Source organism: Sinocyclocheilus rhinocerous, unplaced genomic scaffold (assembly GCF_001515625.1).
Source record: "Sinocyclocheilus rhinocerous isolate Xijiao unplaced genomic scaffold, SAMN03320098_v1.1 scaffold1163, whole genome shotgun sequence".
Classification (NCBI taxonomy): Eukaryota; Metazoa; Chordata; class Actinopteri; order Cypriniformes; family Cyprinidae; genus Sinocyclocheilus; species Sinocyclocheilus rhinocerous.
Genome location: NW_015642328.1, coordinates 556,574 through 578,059, shown reverse-complemented (window position 1 = coordinate 578,059; position 21,486 = coordinate 556,574). Strand labels below are relative to the sequence as shown.

Genomic DNA, 21,486 nt, shown 5'->3' with positions numbered 1-21,486 from the left:
ATTTTATTGACATAGTTCAGTTACTATGTACAGTTTATTTAGTCAACATCATGATTTTTATCATTAGAATAAAGGGAAAAGCATGACTCAGCAATGTTTGCATAAATACATAATTTCATCTGCACAAATACAAGTCAACTTTGTCAGTTTCAAAAAAATAAAATTAAAGCTTTTGGTTTCCCACTGTTAGATGAGGATGCAAACTCTGTGTGCATGTGCGTGACAGAATTTGTTATTTTTGTATAGGAATATTACAGTGATGAGTCTTTGCTGGAATGGTTTATGCAAAATCTGGCTTTATTTATTTTTTGGGAGAGACCATAAACAGATTAGCTTTCCTTAATCCCCTTAAAGGAACAGTTCACCCAAAAATGCAAATTCTATCAATTACTCCTGCCCATATCATTCTGACCCCATTTGTTTTTAATTTCATCCTTAAAACAAAAGGAGATATTAAGCAGATTGTTAAAGCTAACCTTTTCCCAACATAATCTCATGACAATAAATAGGTGTTGGTGAATTGGTGGCTAATTTGTATGAATTTGTACAATCTCATTCACACGTTTTTGTACAATCTGCTTATGCTCCAGTGATGGTTATGTTTAGGGGTGGATCTTTATGCTTATTTTTTCTTAAGAAATTTACATTTACTGTGTACAAAATTGCCACTTGATAAAATTATGTTTTCCTGTGAGATTGGGTTGTATTTTCCATTCACCGTTAGAAGATTGGGAATTATGGCCCATTATGCTCCAAAAAGTGGCATAAAGAATAGTCCATATGACTTGCGCACTATATTCCAAGTCTTCTAAAGCCATATAATAGATTTGAGATTGTTACTGCTTCCAAAACATAATTGATTAGCGCATGACACATGACAGAATTGCAGTGTAGCAGGTTTTAATGCATGCATACGAGATTTGGAAGCAAAAATTAGGTTCGATGGCACAGGTTAAGATTTAAATTAAAAACCTAAATTTTAGTCTGTTTCTCATGCTTTCATTAGACTGTAATGCTTATTTATGTTCCATTTGGAGCTGAAAATGTGCGTGAGTTATGACAAATGTTTCATTTTTGGTGAACTATTACTTTAATAATTCTATTTTGCCAAGTAATTACCTCTCTATATGATATTTCACCTCAATTTCAAGCATTTTCATGGAGATTTCATTATGGGAACTCTCATTGGCCAATAGGTGGCAGTGTCGAAAAGGAGATGAATTTGGAACCGGTAACGTTTTCAAAATGGTCTTTGCATAATGAACTAAACTAGAGGGGCCATAATATACAATAATGCGATCTATAGATGTCTCAAATTGAATCTGAAGAGTTTTCTTCAAACTTCAAGCCAATATATGTAAACTTTCTTTGACACAGATTAGATGCTTCAGTCAGTGAGTAAATCCACATCTAACCCTGTGGCACTATGAGAGCTTTTTGTGTTTGAGGAGAACGGTGCATGATATCTTTCGAATGAGCTTAACGAATGGTTTGCTGGGTAAGTATTCGCTTCAAAGGACAAAGCTTACTCATTCTGTTGGGTGACATCAGCAGACATACTATTAAACTCGCTAGCTCGAGTACTCATGCCCAAATACTGCTTGAGGAACTCACTAAAACGCTTCTGGTTGTTCCACTTACGGGCAGATTTGCGGACGCCTATGAAACCCCCATATCTCTTTTGCAAAGACCTTCCAGGATCTATGAACTTCCTGTAGCCATACTTGTTTTTGAGGAAGCCTCCAAAGCGTTTGATTAGGTGGACGGCAGCCTCTTCCTCATCGCCTTCTATCTCGTTATCTCCATCTCGCTCTTCCTCAGATTCTTGTGCTGACTGTACTTGCAGGAACTTGTATTTTTTACTGAGCTGCATATCTTGGTCCTGATCATCCGTTCCCAAGGCTCGTGTTATATGGTCGAACCTCTGGAGGGTTTCAGAATACTGGCCATCATCCTGGTCCACAGGCAGAGAGGTGTCCGCTTCCTCTTCTGCTCTTGTCAGCATGCCATTGCCAACCGATAGCAAGGCTTTTGGGTTTTGCTCCCCAATGGTCCTGAGACACATCTCCCAGGTGTAGCCTGGAGAAAGTTTACCATGACACTCCACCAGACACACCTGAACAAAGACACACACAAACACATTACACTGTCAACATCATTATGCTTTAATACAGCCACACTTATAGAAACATAAAGGTGCACCTGTCTGGTAGGCAACTTTATTTTCAACAATCATTTATAACTCATCTGGCCATAGCTGCTTTAAGCTGGTTTCTCTGCTAAGACAAACGGGTGTTCAGATAGGTTTAGCTGGTCAGGCAGCTGTTTTCCCAGTCTAACTTGTTGAAAAGTTCCCCAAACCCTTGTAAAACCAGTCAACAGACCAGCTTAGGCTGGTTTTAGCAGTGTATAGCAAAGTAAGCTTTATGACATCAGAATTGTCCCTATTTATTTTCTTACTACAAATTTTTGTCTACAAATCTCTTTAAAAATATTATTCACAATTTTTTTTGTCCATAAAATAATTTTCAACATCTCCCTACAACCACTTTTGTTTTTTAAAACAAGTTTGAATGACATTACAGGCTAGGCCTACTGATTGATTAAATTAAGTCACCCCTTTTTGTCTCAATAAGAAATATAGTACATTACTGAGGTAAAATTGATTTAGTAAGTAATTATACAGCAGTAACATTAATTGTAATAATACGGCAGTTTTGTTACTTTAATTGGCCAAGCGTATTGCCAGACTTTTTGAAGGACTCGTTTTGCACGTTACAAGTGAATCGTTGAATCATCGACTCGATTCGTTCATAACACTGATTCGACCAATAAGGAAGCACAGGTAATGGCAACGGTCGATCTTGTTTGGCTTCGTGTTCTGTGGAATTATTTTCTTTGGAGGAAGAAAACTAGACAACTGTAACTGGAAATAATGTATGTAAAATGTAAGTTACCCAATATTACATTATTTTTAACGGTTTATTTAACTGTATGTCATGATACCACTCGGTGAAATCAGTCTTAACTTTATTAACATGCACGCTCATAGAACATTCTAGCTCGGTCTTCATCGGCAGGCTGCACACACTGGCCCCGCCTCCGTTGCCTAGCAACCCTGGACCCCGACACCGAACAGCCTATCACAATAAACTGTTCACATTTCACCACACTGTATGAAAGCAATGTCACACTTTTAATCGCTGTTTGGAACAACAATCAACTAATCAACCGGAAGTTTTGCCCATAGGCTTACTTCCGTGAACTTCATGACCATCGCGCGTTAAAATGGAAGGAGCGCGAGTTGTTATCCGGTGGAATAAATTAACCCTTTTAAATTAAAAGTTTAGTTTCGAGGGAGTTGGTTAGTTATCAGAAGAGGATATATCTGTTCATTCATGCTGAAAAATGATAAGAACACCTCAGGGAGAGTCTGCGCTATGGAGGGCTACTCAGGCCCATCAGTTTCCGTAAGCAGCCTTGCCGAATGTTGTTATTGTGTTTCTACTTAATTACACAACAAGATAACTGAATCACCCCAGCTGTTTTGAGTCAAAAGGCCATCTTTAACCAAATTAGCACTTCTTCCCCCTCAAATGCGTGTTATTGACATGAATCAGAGAGTATGTCCTCCTCCTCGGAGCTATAATCAGCCGCAGAGCACAACCACATTCCACTGTTATGATCATTATAATTATGTCAACTAATGGCGTGTCTCAGGGAAATTCGATACAATTGAGGCCATAGGTCTTGGGCAGTACAGAAAATGAAATAAAATTCAGGAAGCTGTAGAAGATCTGTGCAGAGTAACATATAAAACTAGACTTGTACATTTTCTGAGGAAAATGAAAGTGCTGCTTGCCTGTGACTTTATCAACTTTGTACGTTTCTCCTTTGAAAGAAAAAACTGAAATTATATAGTTATTGATGTATATCAGAACATAAAGCTATAAAATTAATATTGGTGGGCATAACCAGTATATTCTGTTTGAGAATTTAATAAAAATATTTGAGCTCATGTTAAATCTCTGATCGTTGGCACAATCTGAGCACAATCTGTGATGTTGTTGGGATCTCTTCAGAAACTCTAGACAAGATGTGAGAGATTATTGGGGTATTTTTTTCAGGGGAAAAAAATTTGAGAGGCTACGCAAAAGTTTCCAGTTGCACTCCATTTAAACTCACTGCTGTATAGAAGAGATAGTAAGAGATCTCATTTGTGATATTCTTTCCTACGTGAAGTGATTGACACTGTAGGGAATTACCAAGTTGTTGAAGGCATATTCATTAGGCAGTTTTTGGCTGCAGAAGAGGCAATCCTTCTGGCAGTCACACCATGCTGGGTTACACAGTCCAAGCAACAGTAGTGTCCACAGTGGAGTCTTCATCACGCAGTGTGTTAACGGCTGAAGTGCAGTCTGTAGAGAGGGTAGAGACAGAGATGATGGTGTGAGAGAGAAAATAGGTTACAATTCCTGGATGTGGTAAATCTTACCACAACAGTATGTGTATATGTTAGTTCAACATATTAATAATAACAAAGTATTTCTGGCATTCTTCTGATTAATCAATTGCAACATCAGTAGCCGTCTTTGTGACTCAAATCTAATACTTTTAAAAATAACCAACTGTAAATGACCTTGATTACTTCAATGTTGTGTATACACTATGATTAAAAATTTTTAAGAGGTGGCTAATTCAAAAAATCGTATGAGTAAGGTCATACGAATTCGTACGTTTTCTGTGAGGGGTAGGTTTAGGGGCGGGGTTAGGGGTGGTCATTCATACGAATTCCTACGAATTTGAGAAGGGGGAACTCCAAAACGGGGTGGGAGCTCCAAAATAGGGCGTGGCTTCCTCCCATTGACAGACAGGCACATGACACGCATGCGCACTTTTTCCCCCAATCCACTTCAGTGCAAACTCCACCCCACAGCTGATTCTAAAGATTTTATTGGTTGTGTCAATTAAAGTGTTGATTTCCTACATTATGCTACAAAAAATGCTAACCCCTAAACCTACCCCACACCTGACCCTAACCTTAACCAGTGAAATATGCTACAAAAATGCTAACCCCTAAACCTACCCCACACCTGATTATGCGATATGAGATCGTTCCGTAACTCCCCAACCGGACCTCACCAGACAATGGCACCTTTTTAGTTACACCCAGCGTCGCTACCCCCTCCTACCCTGCAAATTTCGTGCCCCGAGACGCCCCCGTTGCTTAGAACAAAGCGATAGAGTAAAATCTTTCCCCTGCGCTGGGACGGCTCGCGGGAGAGCTCGTGGGTGATTCCTGTTTATATCATTAAGCAGAGGCTCAAACTCCAGTCCGAACACCACTGGCTACGAGCTTTGGGCTCTGCTCTCACATTTACTTATATAGCATATTTTATTTTAGATGAACTAGAAACAATGTTTAATTTATAAAGTTTTATTTTTAAATGTAAGTCAATATCAAATGGCTGGAGCCAGAGCCAATGGTGAAAGTCTTTGCGCGAGGAGACCCCGCCCCATTTTGGAGGTTCTGCCCACTTTTGGAGTTCACGCCCCATTTTGGAGATCTCCGGTCTGCAGTTATATCTACTTGACGAATTTGCCACCTTGTAAAATACATACGATTTTTCACAAAACGTACGAATTCGTACAATCTTGCTCGTACAAATTCGCCACTTCGTAAAATATGTACGAATTGTCGTGAGATCGGGTTGCTTATACTCACCAAGGCTTAATTTATTTGATCAAAATTCAAGTAAAAGCAAAGCAGTAATATCGTGAAATGTTATTGCAATTTAAAAATATATATAAAAATAACTTTTTTTTTATTTGAATGTATTTCAGAATGCAATTTATTCCTGTGATGGCAAAGCTGAATTTTCAGCCTCATTACTCCAGTCTTCAGAGTCACATTATCCTACAGAAATCGGTCTAATACATGGCCGTGGGAACTAGGGGTGCAGCACCCCCTGCCGCAGGGCCGGTTCTGACATTTTCTCTTGTGCCCCTTGATCATCCCCAAGATACGTAATTTTTGTGATAGTTTTGTGATTAATTATTTATTAAACTGACCAGAAATATATAGCCTACACCGGTTGTAATTTTCTTGGGCGTCCCTACATCTCCCCCTCACACAGACAGAATTTCATGTGAAATGTTCACGCGATATTACCGTAATTTACATTCCGACTTGTAAAAACCATTCAAGTCCTCGTCCTTTTTATGAGCCATTTTCTCGCTTCTCAAGACGGCCCCCGGCAGTCACATAAGCACAGCTCTTTAATTGCGCTCTAGTCTCTGGTCAAACGCGCTACTGTAATCTATTAACTACGCACATCATAACATTTTAGGCAAGTAGGCTACCATATAATGACAATAATATTTCAATAAGACTGAATTTTTATTTAACCTGATCACGTTTAATAAAAAGACATTTATAACGCCGCATGATCCTCGATTATTCAAACAACGAACAAATTATACAGCGAGCAAAGAACATTTACATTATCAAAGAATATCACTGAATTCAATCTAGCATGAGTGTAACTTAAGCACTCTAAAAAAGCTATAAGTTATAATCAGTGATGTTGTCTGCAGTGTATGATGAGTCTCTTATTTACATCGCATGTACATCTGCACAATTGTTTCTGAGAGAATTCGCCAAAGTGCACTGACCAAAACTTTTGCTCATCAGCGTTGATAATATTTAGTAAAATCCCCTTAAATAATAGAAATATTAAAGAAAAATTTTTTGAACTAAAATCACAAAAGCACAAATATATATTGGTTCGCATATAACTCTGTCTTCATTTGGATGTAAATTTTAGTTTTGAGTTTGGGCTGTTTAATATTAGGATTTTGTCAAAAAAAAAACACCATGGCCCCGCCCTGCAACATCAAGCCCCGCCCCTAGCACCCCCCAGATAAAATATGTTCCCACGGCTACTAATATGTTTGTTGCTTTATGAACAGAAGTGATTGAGTGTTCATCCACTGCCATCTTGTGGTTGGTTTTGAATCCTGCATCACATTTTAGCGAAAATGTTCATCTGTACTGTAGTTATTCATCCTCACGTCGAACCTGCATGACTTATTTGTCAAAAAAAAAACACCATGGCCCCGCCCTGCAACATCAAGCCCCGCCCCCAGCACCCCCCAGATAAAATATGTTCCCACGGCTATGGTCTAATATGTTGATTTGGTGCATTTCTTATTATTATCAATGTTGAAAACAGTTGCGCTGTCTAAAATTTGTATGGAAACTATGAAAAAGTGTTTACTGTCATTTAATCAATTTAATGGATTCTTGCTAAATAAATAAATGGATTAAAGGACTGACCCACCCGTCACTAAAAAATGAAACTAAGAACCAGAAAGAGACTCACGGATAGAGAGAACTTAAAATAGAGCAAAATATGTTATACCTAGAAAAAGAATGATCGCAGATTAATTATAATTTACTATAAATAAATGTTTTATTTTCAGTGTTGGGGTGGTTGCTGGGTGACTTGTTTTCTATTATGTAATGGGCTGTTTTTCTTTGCAGAAGCTTTAAGCTAATCTAAGATAAATTCATTTAATAACAGAGTTTCAACTCAATTCATTATTTAACATGCTGCCCACCAAACCATCGGTTGTTTAGTTGCTTCAAAGGCAACTTCAAGATAAATCAATTTCACCTGCATTACACTTGTACTGAAGGTGTCACCAGGAACAAAAGCAAAGGTGTAAGTCACAGAGAATCGATAGGCACCCCTCAAGTGAGTTTTATTGAATTCAGTCACTGTACGAGTAACAGACAAGGAAAGACACATAATTATAAGTGTGTGAGTGAATTACTTACAACTTTATGCAGGGGGGAAAGAACTGGATATTGATTTTTGTCACTCCCTTTAGTTAATTTATTTATTTATCTATTTTTTCTCAGGAACTACAAGATGTCGAACCTAAATGGATTCAGGCCAGGGTGCATTTTTACAGGTGATATTTCAAGTGGGGATTGTTTGTTACAACTATAGTTTTTCCTTATCAGCAGCTATTTTTCTGGTTGAAGTTTCTCATTTAAATTTAGATTACAGTACACGTTTTCAGTGCACCTCAGGTGCCCCAGAAGTTCTTAATCTCACTGTGGTTTGTACAGAACCATACATACATGTGGGATGCAGAGCTTGACAGGCCTTCAAGATTTAATTAACTAACTCAATTATGTAATAAAAAAGACTTAACCAAGATAGACATAGTGATTTAACTTGTGACCTTTGGAATTATCTCATATACTCAAAGGAAAGAACAATCTCTCATTGACTAAGTAGGAGGAAATTGGTGCACTTTGAGAAACTGTGCATTTTATATCATAAGAAAGCTTTTCTGTTTTGAAAATGAAAGACTAAGTGCTCTATTTACAGAATATCATTGCTTCATATCTTTCCTACAGTAGCAGTGCGTTTAGTGATTTGTGACATAGTTTAAGATTTATTTACACAAACTGTTTAATGATGCACAGAGGTGGCATAAATGCATTTACTCAGAAATTACAATTGTATAAATAAAATTAATATTTTAAATATGAAATTATTGAAACATGGAAGACTGTTTCTGTCTCAGTGTAAAAAAATAAATAGAAAGGTGACTTTATATCTGACAAATGCAACTATATCTGACAGTTGCAACTCTCTTTTAATAGTGACTTAATTTTTCATAATCGTGATTTATTTCACAGTCCAGACTTTATATCTCACAATATCATTTTACATTACAATATATTGCACAATGTGTTTTTTCACAATTGCAAATATTTCTCTTAATTGTGAATTCATGTTCCATTGCAACTTTATTTTTTAAATATTTATTACTCTCCCAGTGATATTTTTATATCTTACAATTGCAACTCTATTTCTTGTAACTGCGAATTTTTTTTGTGTGTTTGCGACTTTATATCGCACTGTCACGATCTCCAGCTGGAGTGCCCATGAGCTCCTCTAGAGGGCACTCCATTCTGTACCTTGCCATTCACTCAGGATTCCATTTCCCATAGTCCTTTGCCCGGACTTATCAAGTGCATCACCTGTCTCTCATCAGATTTCATCATCAGTTCACAGCTGTCTCACATTAGTAGGACTATAAGAATAGCCCACACACTCTCTGGCTGCGTTCCAGTTCATTTTTTTATGCCCTTCACTCGTAAACTGCCCTTCGTCTCATTTACTCGGATGTACGTCATTGATTACATTGCATGAGTGCCCACTAGTGATGCGAAGTCCGATTCATTTCTGCGAACCGGTTCTTTTCGGACAGATCGGCTCATTGAACCGGTTCAAAAAGTCGATTAATCGGTTCCTGACGTCATCAAGCAATAACGTCTCTACACATTTCTTTTCTAACAACTCAGTGCCATGTTGTATCAATGAAAAATTCAAATAAGTCATTTGTGTCAACACATATTGAAACATTCAAAAAATAAAGCTATTTGTGTGAAAGCATATTGCTGATTATTGCCATATAAGTCAAGTTAATGGTGTTTGTGGTCACCGTTTCAATGGCGGATCCTTTATGTCAGATACGACTGACTGACCAATATTGACTAGCCTACAACTTGGATAAGATTCCTAAAAGTTTCACACCTACAGCACACATTACAGACATTGATGCACAAACGCGGATATGTTCTACATGTCTACAGTATAAAGAATGAATAAACCAGTCTTATAAACTCCTTGATTTCGCTTAAGCAACTTTAAATATAATATGCATGCACAATAAACTACAGTAAAATTTATTTGCATCACTCGACAGAAAGGTTTTAATAAAATGAAAATTAATAACAGTCATAATAAGCATATTTCCAGTACGCGCCTCACTCAGGCTTGCACAGTATCGTCAACTCAATCAGAATATTCGGTAATCCTCGGCAAACTTCGCCACGGCTCATTCGGTTCTTGTTGAGTCCTCGGTAATCCTCGGCAAACTTCGCCATTGATGCACAAACACGGATATGTTCTACATGTCTACAGTATAAAGAATGAATAAACCAGTCTTATAAACTCCTTTAAGCAACTTAAGCAACTTTAAATATAATATGCATGCACAATAAACTATTGTAAAATTTATTTACATCAAAGGATTTTGCAGGTTTTAATAAAATGTAAATAATAACAGTCATAATAAGCATATTTCCAGTACGCGCCTCAGGCTTGCACAGTATCATCAACTCACTCATCAGAATCTTCGGTAATCCTCGGCAAACTTCGCCACGGCTCATTCGGTTCTTGTTGAGTCCTCGGTAATCCTCGGCAAACTTCGACAGTTGGTTGAACCGGCTCAATCGGTTCTTTTTGAGCTGGACGTGCTACTTCGGCTATGCGTCCTGCGTCATCAACCCGGAACTAAAGTTCGATTCAGTTCGATATGTGAACCGGCTCGACCAGTTACTTCCTGAGAACCAGTGAGAACCGGCTCAAAAGACCGATTCGTTCAAGAACCGAACATCACTAGTGCCCACTACTGACAGAACCCTTGGAATGGGCTGAACTGGAACGTCCTAAGCCCTTGACTACTTAGAATCTGCTATAGAGTTGGTTTATTGTTTACATTTTTCCCCTTACGAATTTGTTTGGTGCAGCATTCTATATGTATATAGGTATGCTTGGGCTTTTATAAATGTAAAAAAAAAAAATGTAGATATTAAAGAGTTGTTTGGGGTGGGGATAAATTAAACGCGATCTGCGATGATGTCACAATCGTGGTGCATTGTTGTCTATGGAGCGGCCTGAAGTGTGCTTATGAAGCAGACTCGCTCCCTCAGTCAAAATCGAGGGGTCAAGGGTCTGTCCATATAAACTTTCCTCGTTCACTTCACAAAGTGGAACGCACTTCAAAATGGCAGCGGGGATTCCCCAGAGGGGAAGTGCTTAGGGAAGTTTGCCAGTGCGTGTCTAAAAGTGGAGTGGAACGCAGCCTCTCTTTGCTGGTGATTGAATGTTTAGCCCTTCCGTGTTTCCTAGTTTCCATGTTCCTAGTTTAGCCTTTCTCGTGTTTTGATCCTTGGACTGATACCTTGTTTTTGATTGACTGCTGCCTGCCCTGACCATTGCCTGTCTTGTTGGATTACTCTTTTGCCTGTGCCTTGGATGTGATTGTTTGCTGGTGTCTTAACCTGCCTGTCCTGACTACGCTCTTTTAATAAAGCCTGCAATTGCATTCCCAGTTCGTCATCACGACTCCCTTTGTTACACGCAAAGTGTGACTCTATAGCTCACTGTCGAATTCATAATTAAAACTATATCTTGCAATATGACCATCTCTCACAATGTTGATTTATTCCTTATTTTAAATTTTGTCTCACAATAATCTGTTGTGTTTTGTTCTGAAGTGGGTTTCCAAAAAAACAAAACATGAAATGATGGATGAAATGATAAATAAAAATTAAAATGCTTAAAAGTATGTAACTATAAATTAAATATATACTCAGCTGCATTTTATCTACATTTACAGTTGAAAAGCAGCATCAGACACTAGGGACTAGGTGGATCAGAGCAGCATATTTTAGTATGGCTTTTATGCAGAATCTGACACAGACACACAGTCTCCTCTGAGCAGTTTAAACTCAGCTGTGTAAGCACAATTTAAGTGTTAATTTCACCCATACATTTCATATTTTAATCCACCTTCCATTGTCAGCTTCTGTTCCATATTCCAGTTAGATAAAAGGAGATAAGACCCTGTGAACCGTCTTCTAATGTGTACAATGAAGCATTTCTGTCATTGCTCATAAATATCATGATGAGAAATGACAGACATTGTCCAGTAAACATAGCAAGTGGAAAGAATTCCATGTTCTGCTTCATTTCCCGTCTCCATCACCAGTTGCTCCTGTTGAGATATTGTCCATCATTTCAGATGTGTTGTCTCCTGAGATATTCAGTGTATGCCAAATACGGTTGGCTAAAAACACTCAATGGCTCAATTAAACTCCAGAGGTAAATGGGGCTGATTTGCACAGCTTATTTCTCAATCAAACACGTCATAATCAAAGTTAAATACCAGAGGGGTTCTCAGTGGCGGAGACGGGCAATCCACTGCTGTATTTAATTAGACCAGAATTGTGCAACTGCAGATGGAAAGCTTTGAGAAACTGCTGTAAATACGTAATTCCGATGACATATAGAGGAATATGACACTACCACCATAAACTAAAGAAATAGTGGAATATGATCATAATGAGCTGGCCGTTAGGGTGGAGACTATATGACGCTAACTGCTGTACCTGGTTTGGATTAATGATGTCAATGTCCTTCAAGCATGACACATTAGATAAGTTTGAAAAGAAGAAATCAATGACCATTATTACTAATACACTATTAACCCTAAGAGCCTTTAGTATCCAATAGTTGATGTGTAAAAGTGTCATTATTATTGGCTATAAACATGTCAATGAAACGACCAGTGAGGAACATTTTATTGCTCATATGTTGCTCTTACATAGCATTGGTGAGTCTCAGTTAGGCTTCACTTAAGGATAATTTATGTTTCTCTTTAAATTCCTTAGGAGAAATAAAAATGAAACAATTGTTGGTGTACAGTGAGAGTCTAGAGCTTCAAAATGAAGGTGGATAACTGTGCAGATATAATTTGGCTTTAGAAGAATCTGATGAGAAATGTTTAAGTTTATATTGTGATCTCTAATGTTTGATCCATTTGGTTTCCTGGCCAATATGAGCAATGTTGTTGAGATCTCTCCTGAAACAATTAAAACCTCACATCAGTGGCAAACACACAGATTGACAGCTTCACCTGTATGTCTCAGTAGGGCCGCTGCAGCCCATGAAGGTCAAAGACAAATTTTGGGCACATACACCTGCAAACTCAATAGTAGATAAATGCATCCACAAATTGAATGCAAAATTGGCCAATGACCACAACTGTTTCTTTGATGCTAAATAATCAATAGCTGGGAAGGATGGATTCACCACACTTAAACACAGCCATCGGGGCGGGCTTTGCATTGACGTACATGACATAGGGATAGATTATCTAATCAAAATGGTTGTTTTCATGCTTGTGATGTGAAAGTAATTGTTTCATCTGCCGTATTGAATGCAGTTGTTAAACTGACTTTAAGGGCAGAGAAACTCCTTGATGAAATATCATTAAGGACTTAACTCCTCCTGCAGTGCAGTCCTTCACACCAATGCAGTTTAACATTGCTTTTCGTAGTCCAGTATCAAACAGTCATGTTAGTCTGATACATTGAAATAGCTGAGAAAAAATATGGAAGATGGTAGATAAACTACTTAGAACACCTGTTTTTATGAAAGAAAGCATAAATCTGAGTCACATCACACTGCTGCACTGCACTGCACATCCGTCTCCAAACAAGGCTTTTTCAGGATTCAGTGCCTATGTCCTTCATATATACTGTACTTTTCATATCTATATATAACAAAAAAGCCAAAAACAAAAGATTTTTTATTTTTATTTATATGTGGAATTTTGGTAATTTATGCTATTTTAAAATACTTCATAGTATGTGCCTCGGTATGTATTAGATCACTTAATCTTTTATTAAAGGCTGGATTATAATTATTTTTTAAAAATATTTCCAGTCATTAATTGTGATTATGCTGATATGTTTTGCTTTTATGCTTATGATTATGCTTTTGTGCATCAGGATATTTTAAAGCACCGCAAGGACATCTAATCGAGTCAATTTCACAGTGGCTAAAATTGTGCCACGAGTTTTGGATGAGCCGATACATTTACCTCAGGGCCTTTCAAGGAATAATCTGACTATTCTTAGATTCAAAAATCCTAGCTGTACCTCTCCTTAATGTTTTTGTATCGTACTTGTGAAAATTTTCTATTAATCATCATGTGGATTTGTCTTTACAAAAGTTTTTTTTGCCATCATTATTACATAATCACCTAAATGTAATATTCTTATATAACATACAAAATTAAGAATTTGCATAGAAGGAATCAATAGAAATTTGCATAGAAGGAATCACATTTTTAAAACACTTTTTTTTAAAAGTCAGCCAGTGTTTCTTTCTTTCTTTCTTTTAAAAAATAGTATTACCAATTTTTTATTTATGATCATAGCCACAATTCTTGCAATCTCAGCTCCAACCAAGCTTTTAGTGACACTCTGTGATATAGAACAAGTATAAAATTATCTAGCAAAGTGCAACATCAGAAAGTTACATTCCGAATTACCCAAGGCAGAATTGCTCCATGATATTTATAAGCTAATTCATTATGACCTCATGTGAAATCCACGAACAATTATGTGTCTCTCTTTAATTTTGAAACCTGAGCACTAAATCCAAACTAACTCTAGCAAATAAGACATTTATAGGCACTGGCCAAAGAGTAGAAAATTGCATGGTAATGGTCCATCAATGGAGCAGGTGCCAGGCATTTTGTGCACCAAAAGTCAGCTCCTTTTCAAAAATATTTCACAATACTGCCAATACTCCTCTCAGCTGAATTAAACACCCCAGAGTACAGTAAATTTCTCCCTAAAATTAAATTGGGTCTATAGTAGCCTGGATTATGCCCTGTACAGAAATGCATTGATTTCACTATGTATCAATCGATGACACAATTATGAGAGCAAAGTGAAAAATATGTCCCTGTCATTCACATAAATAGGTTTCAGAAGATGTATAACAGCCATAAACCATCATTTTTATACATAATTTGATGCTTTGTCAGTTAATTATGTGGAAAAAATGTAAAACTTCTTGCATGTGGTCAACTAATAATTGCTGATAAAAGTGGACAAAATAGTTACTGATAAATTAAACTCCTGAGCTAATAAGAAAGTTCACCTTGAAAATGAAAATATTCTCAGTTACACCCTCATGTCGTTCAAAACTTGAATGAATTTCTTTTAAATGAAGATATAACACAGAAGTATTTTAATTACAGGTTTGGAAGGACATGAGGATGAGTAAATGAGTAAACTATCCGTTTAATGCTAAATTACTAATAATCAGCTAACAGATTCGTGCAAAGTGACCTGAGTAAATTGATGTGAATTTAAAGTGTTTCTTCCTTCAGTCAGCCTACCTGAGTTGTGTGCGGTTCAGGCACCTGTCCTGAGCAGATCTGCTGAAACTGAAGGCGGCTATATTCTCCTATCGCCTGCTTCTGTTTGTTTCCTAAGAGGATGCTGTTGCTCGGTCGTCTTATAGAGACACACCCCTCCCTGTGGTCCAACCCCTAACCCCCTGTTTTACAAGTGTGTGTGTGTGTGTGTGCGCGAGAGTGGGATGAGAGAGAGAGAGAGAGGACACAGGAGAAGACTGTCTTACGTATTGGGATGGGTGGACGTCAAGACTTATCTTCTACGTCAAGGATTGCAGTCACAAAGAAGAAACTAGAAAACTAAAAATACAAGCACACATTTTCCCAGAATAACCATACACTATTTCCAGTGTGTCCTCTGTCCATTCATCCTCTGATGAAGTGATGCTCCAAGACAATAATGATGCTTTGAGAGCTGTGCGCAAAAAGCGTGACCATTGGCATTGCAATGGATTAAACTTCAATCTGTGCTGTTTTCAATATCTCGTTTGCAGTCTGAAAGTTGAAATGAATATCGATCAAGCAATAAACACTTTAAATTATGAATTTAAGGGCAAACAATGGGAATTAGGAACGTTAAACCAAACATCTTGAGAGACAGAGCCAAAGAAAAGAAAATATTTTATTGCTCATAGGTTGGTCTTTTATATACTGTAAAAATTGAAAAGAAAACAAAGATTATATTAAAATACTATTAGTGTCTTTTTACTTCAAAAGTTCACATTCACCCAGAAATGGAAATTCTGTCATTAATTAATTACCCTCATGTTTTCCCAAACCTGTAAGACCTTTGTTCATTTTTGGAACAGAAATTAATATATTTTTAATGAAATCCGAGAGCTTTCTGACTCTGCATAGACAGCAATGCAACTACCGCGTTCAAGGCCCAGAAAGGTAGTAAGGACATCATTAAAATAGTCCATGTGACATCAGTGGTTCCAACTTAATTTTGTGAAGCAATGAAAACAAAAATAAAAACTTTATTCAACAGTTTCTTCTCTTCCGTGTCAGAATGCTGGCTTCTGCATCGGCAGCATCACACGCATGCGTTGTGGTACTCTAGTGAACGCACATCGAAGACTGACATGGAAGAGAAGAAATTGTTGACTAAAGTCATTATTTTTGTTTTCTTTGTGCACAAAAAGTATTCTCGCTTCATAAAATTAAGGTTGAACCACTGATGTCACATGGACTATTTTAACGATATCCTTACTACCTTTCTGGGCCTTGAACGTGGTAGTTGCATTGCTGTCTATGCAGGGTCAGAAAGCTCTTGGATTTCATCAGAAATATCTTAATTTGTGTTTTAAAGATGAACGAAGGTCTTACGGGTTTGGAACGACATGAGGGCGAGTAATTAATGACAGAATTTTCATTTTTGGGTGAACTATCCCTTTAATGCAATGTGTTACTTGCTGTTTCTTTGTGAAATATACTAGGCATATTTCTGTGTAGCTAGTTGATTTATAAAAGCTGTTTGCTTTTATTTGAACAAATTTTATTTGAATCTTGTAAGTTCATATTCTTGGCAGATTTGAAGTCAGTTTAAGACATTTTGAAACACTATAGAGACACATGACTCATAGGGCTATGAGTTTTCTTTGGGAAGTTTCTCTGTAATTTATCAGTTTGTTTGAGACTGTTTTTATAGAACAATTAAAAATTAACACTATGACAGAAGTGATTGACAGAAAGTGAAATACAATATAAAGAATCTAGAGTTGTAATAATCAAATCAGAGTGTTTTTAAATTCTTTCTATTGTCCAATCATAATAATTTACTGTTAATTTTAGATTTATTCTAATTTCAGAATAAATGCTTGTAGTCAAACAGGCATCTAGAAAACTACTCCATCTAGCAGGGAATGTTCTCAGAACTTTTGCTAAGGTAATCTGGCAAAGTTCTCTCCAAGTTTTAAACAAACATTGTTCCAGTAACGCTAATGGAACATTCATTCAGTCATTTTATAATGTTCCCAAAATTCTCCCCTCAAATACATTTTTACAACCTTCACTGAACATTTTTTTTTCTTAGTTGGAAATCCATTAAAAAAAGTTGCGTTCACATAATGTTCCCTTAACATTTGCATAACCAAGAAAAATATTTTTAAAAGCTAGTCGTTCTGAACTGAGAATATTCAGAAATAGCATTATCATAACTTAATGGGAACATTAGCAAAACACTCCTAGGACATAGTTTTGTTAGCTGGGGCTGTACTAAACACAACATTCCCTGAACAAGTTCTGAAAAATCAATCTTTAAGACATCTCAATTATTGAGTACTGACAGTCACACCAGTGAGGTGAGAAATTCACAGCGCTCAGAGTCAGAACATGTCTGACGATGAGTGTGTGTTTTTACATGAAATAGCCCATAGATAAATGTGCCTGACGGATAGCGAAAGCTCCTTTGCATAGTCTCACAATGAATGGCAGTTTTAAAATAAAACCATTTCATGGTGATGAAACCAAATCCAAAATACAATGTAAGGACTCGAAAGCATTGAGATTGCTTTTCTAGCGGTGAGCCGCTTGTGAATGGAAACCCAGTCTTGTCTGGCAAGTCCAAAACAGCCAAATCAGAACAGGCCAGCATTCTGTCTACAGGTGAAGGGACCAGAAAATTGGCCTTCCCAGCTGTGGGCTCCAAAGTTGCTTAAGCCAGATCTTATAAAGTGAGTTTAAACAGTCATGTGTTTATCCTTGGGCGGGTATATAGAAAACCTCTGATTATGGTGATGGTAAAAACAGCCTCTCGCTGAGATGACCATCTCGTGATGCTAACAAGGGCTTCTGGCCCAAATGATGTATCATTGTAGCTCTCAGCTGGATGGCATGGAGGAGGAGATCTGATAAATGCGTTACAGGATGAGTTGTGTTCGCTCATCTGGCTGCAGCGTGTCACCATGCTGAGGAAATGGGGCCAGAGAAGAAACTCCTGCTGAGAGAGCAGAAAGCATTTTGTGAGATATTCTGAGGGTCAGCTCTAGGGTGACTCTGCCATGGGTAGAATTGTTAGTTTGCATCTGCGCTGGTTGCTGATTATTGTACTATGGACTCGGGGCATGATGCGTGGAAGATAATGATGCGTGCATATTACAGACGTCTGAGTCCCACGCAATGCAGTGAATGACAAAGGAAAGCCTTCAAAAAGAAGGCTAATATCCATCCTAATTTAACTATTTATTTTCTTCAGTGATCTGATAATTAATGTCTCCACTTGGCACCTTTTATGGATTAGTGCCAGTAAAATAATGAATTTTCAGTGAAATGTGCCAGAATGGGTTAGACATCATGCAAGTCTATTGTAATTTATCACAGTCTTAGAATTAAAGAATAATAATTAATACATTCATTTTTATGCAATCATATTAGTAACCAAGATGAATGACTGTGCTTAAGTCAACACAACATTCAGAGTGTACCATCAATGTGTACAATTTTAAAATATTTACTTGTCTTTGTCATGTTGAAGAAGAAATGATGATTACAAAATTATTTTTTGTAATTAGGGGGTGGAAATAATGTGGTAATGCAATTGAATGCAACATGTGAAAGAGTTAAATATTATGTTTTTGGTAATTAAAATAATTAAACAAGCATTTGAATATGAGTTTCTTAGTCTCAAGACAAAAAAAAAAAAAAAAAGATAATGAGACACCAAAGTGTAACATATTCATGAAAGTATCACAATGTAACATTCCCTTAATGTTGATGATATTACGAACTTGTGTCTGAGGACTCAATCTCTCAATTTGTTGATTCAACTCTGGAAATGTCACAACTGTGCAATTTCAGAGACCCTCCCAAGGGTACTTCTACAGCTGTATTTCCTTCCTGGCATCATCAGCTTGATTGTAAATTGAACATTTCCGAGTTGAGTCAACCAAAATCAGAGTTATTGATAAGAATGCATCACAACAATGAATGCAATCAATCAAAGGCCTTAGAAATCCCCAGTATCATTAAAAACATGAGAGAGAACAGAGATGTATCATACACAATCAGTTTGATTAATAGAGCTGCACTGCACTGCTAGAATCCCACAGGATTGGTCCTATATGACGTAAACAGATTACTTTATATTTTTCTACTTCTGAGAAGAGATAAAGATGCGCTAAACGTTTTTATGGAGCTTCAAACCAAATATAACAAAGTTAAACTGGAACCTAACAAGTCTGCATGTGCACACAATAATAAATCTAAATAACTTCTGCTCAGAATCATGAACACTGTACAGATTAGCTCTGTAAAATAACCAAGACTATTTCAGCAAGTGGGATTAAAATGACATATTTTCTTAACGAATACTCGCCAAACAATAAACATTTGGTTAACAAGATTTATACGCCTTTGCAGTAAATTTTTTCTTTTGTTGAGTTGTTTTGTTAATTCATAGAAAATAACTGTAACTGCAAATAGCATACTTAAAAATAATAGATGCAAATGAATCCGCATCAGTTTTCTGAAAATTTTACATTTTCTGCCCAAAAATGTTTACCAGATGATACTAGAACATAATTAACTTAAGTGTTCTTCAGTGGTTCAATTGTTTCTGTGTGCGCCACTGGTAGAAAATGGTGCCAGCAACATCAGCGTCATGGGTTTAAAAAAATACTGTAAAAATGTGCAGCTTGAATGCATGTTTGTATAAAAGCATCTTATACAAAGCAAATGACTGAAACGTTTTGCAAATGCAAATCCCACAACATTTTATGTGTATTATCCATGCCTTTCATATTTAAATTATGTTATTTGTGGAATCAGACAAGTTTGTCTTTGAGTGTCTAGACCAGCTATTTTTAGGATGCAGGAATGCAATGGAACTATTAGAAAGTTCAAGACAGCTCCAATTTGCCCTTGTCACTTAGCATAGCTAAAGTATAAGAACGTCATATCAATTTCTATCGCCAAGGGCAAACTGCAAAAGAGTAAAATGGTTTTGGAGTGGTTGTCAATCAAAGAGTACGAGCTTCATGTTGAAACTTAATTGAAAAATTCATCTCATGATATTTATGTAGGGTGCCATTGCCAAAGGGCATTTGCAGCATCTTTAAGAAGCCAACAAATTAAAAACATTGCTTCAGTATTTATGGTCACATAGTTCCTCAATTAAGAAAAATAACATCTATTATGCTTGCCACAAGCTTACTCGCTATTTAACAAGATGTCAAAGACATGTTTTCCAACATGAGAGTAAATAGTGGGACTATACTGTGGTCAAACATTAAATCCTTTTTCCCATGGTCATATTCAGTCCATACATATGGGTTTCTGGACACTCTGACCAAATCAACCCCTGTACATTTACACAGGAAAGTGACCATGTTGATGGTTAATGACCATGCTTAGTGCCTTAGAAACTGAGAGACCGTAAGAGCTTGAGATCGGGGCAACAGCATGTGCACTAAAGCCGGCTCCAGACGGAAGGCTAACATTGGTTGAGTTGCGCTTTGCACTAAACAGGCTGCCACCAGCAGGCATTAGATGGCTACTTACTGTGATTCACCACAGCAAACGTCATCAGAATACATTACCAGCTGATTATTTCATCACTGCTCAATAAACAAGTTGGGTTACAGTATATTTGGACTCTACATGGCCTTAGGGTGACTACTGACTCATCAGGCTGACTAATAAATCCCTATTGTATAGGAACTTCAAAATGATTTATAATATAAACATTCAGCATAAAATAATACTGTACACTTTTTAAAAATAACTTTTCCTCAAAGTGTTTTTTTCAGTGATGCTATAAGAACCATTTTGGTTTCCCAAAAGAACCTTTCAGTGAACACTTCTTAAAGGAGACATATTATGCCCCTTTTTACACTGTAAAAAAAATTCCATAAAATTTACGGTAAAAAAACGGCAGCTGTGGTTGTCGGAATTTTACCGTAAAAAATACGGTAGCAATGTTTTATGGTTTTAAAGGGGTCCTATTATGCTCTTTTACAAAGTCTTGATTTTGTTTTGGGGGTGTACTAGAACATGCTCTCATGCTTGGTGGTTCAAAAAACTCATTATTTTTCACATAATTTACATTATTAAAAAACCTTTCTCCCCAGCCTGGCACAAACGGCTCGATTAGTTCCGGCTTTGATGAAGGTCCGCCTTCAGAAAAACAAAATGTGTTGTGATTGGTTAGTTGTCCCAGTGCGTTGTGATTGGCGAACAAGGTTAGACGGTGTTTCAGTACTGCCACGCCCCTTGCTCCGTCTTTCAACAAAAACTTTTGGGCGAATCCGGCACTGTACTCCCTCGTGTTGTGGAAGCTGTCCTCAGTAAAATGCACAGCACACAATAGCAAATTGGGGTTATAATGCTCAGCAACAGAGTTAAAAAATAAATTGCAACAACTGTTTCCTGACATCATCCGCTTTCAGAAGCCCAAACAAA

At 37.1% G+C, this 21,486-nt stretch overlaps 1 protein-coding gene across 1 annotated transcript; it reads right to left on the bottom strand.

Annotated features, from left to right (window-relative positions):
- Positions 1-148: 148 nt before the first annotated feature.
- LOC107755771 (prepronociceptin-like) lies at positions 149-15,156 on the bottom strand. The gene is made up of 3 exons (XM_016572666.1): positions 15,070-15,156; positions 4,266-4,418; positions 149-2,116 (listed from the first exon to the last, which is right to left on the bottom strand). The coding sequence occupies exons 2-3, from the start codon at positions 4,386-4,388 to the stop codon at positions 1,526-1,528; spliced, it is 714 nt and encodes a 237-aa protein (XP_016428152.1). The 5' UTR covers positions 4,389-4,418; positions 15,070-15,156; the 3' UTR covers positions 149-1,525.
- Positions 15,157-21,486: the final 6,330 nt, after the last annotated feature.

Bases quoted from the DNA above. Each gene is read 5' to 3' on its own strand.
- LOC107755771 (XM_016572666.1), bottom strand. From the start codon at position 4,388: ATGAAGACTCCACTGTGGACACTACTGTTGCTTGGACTGTGTAACCCA. The intron at 2,117-4,265 runs GTAATTCCCTAC...GTCTTTGTTCAG, and splicing joins AATATGCCTTCAACAACTTG to GTGTGTCTGGTGGAGTGTCA.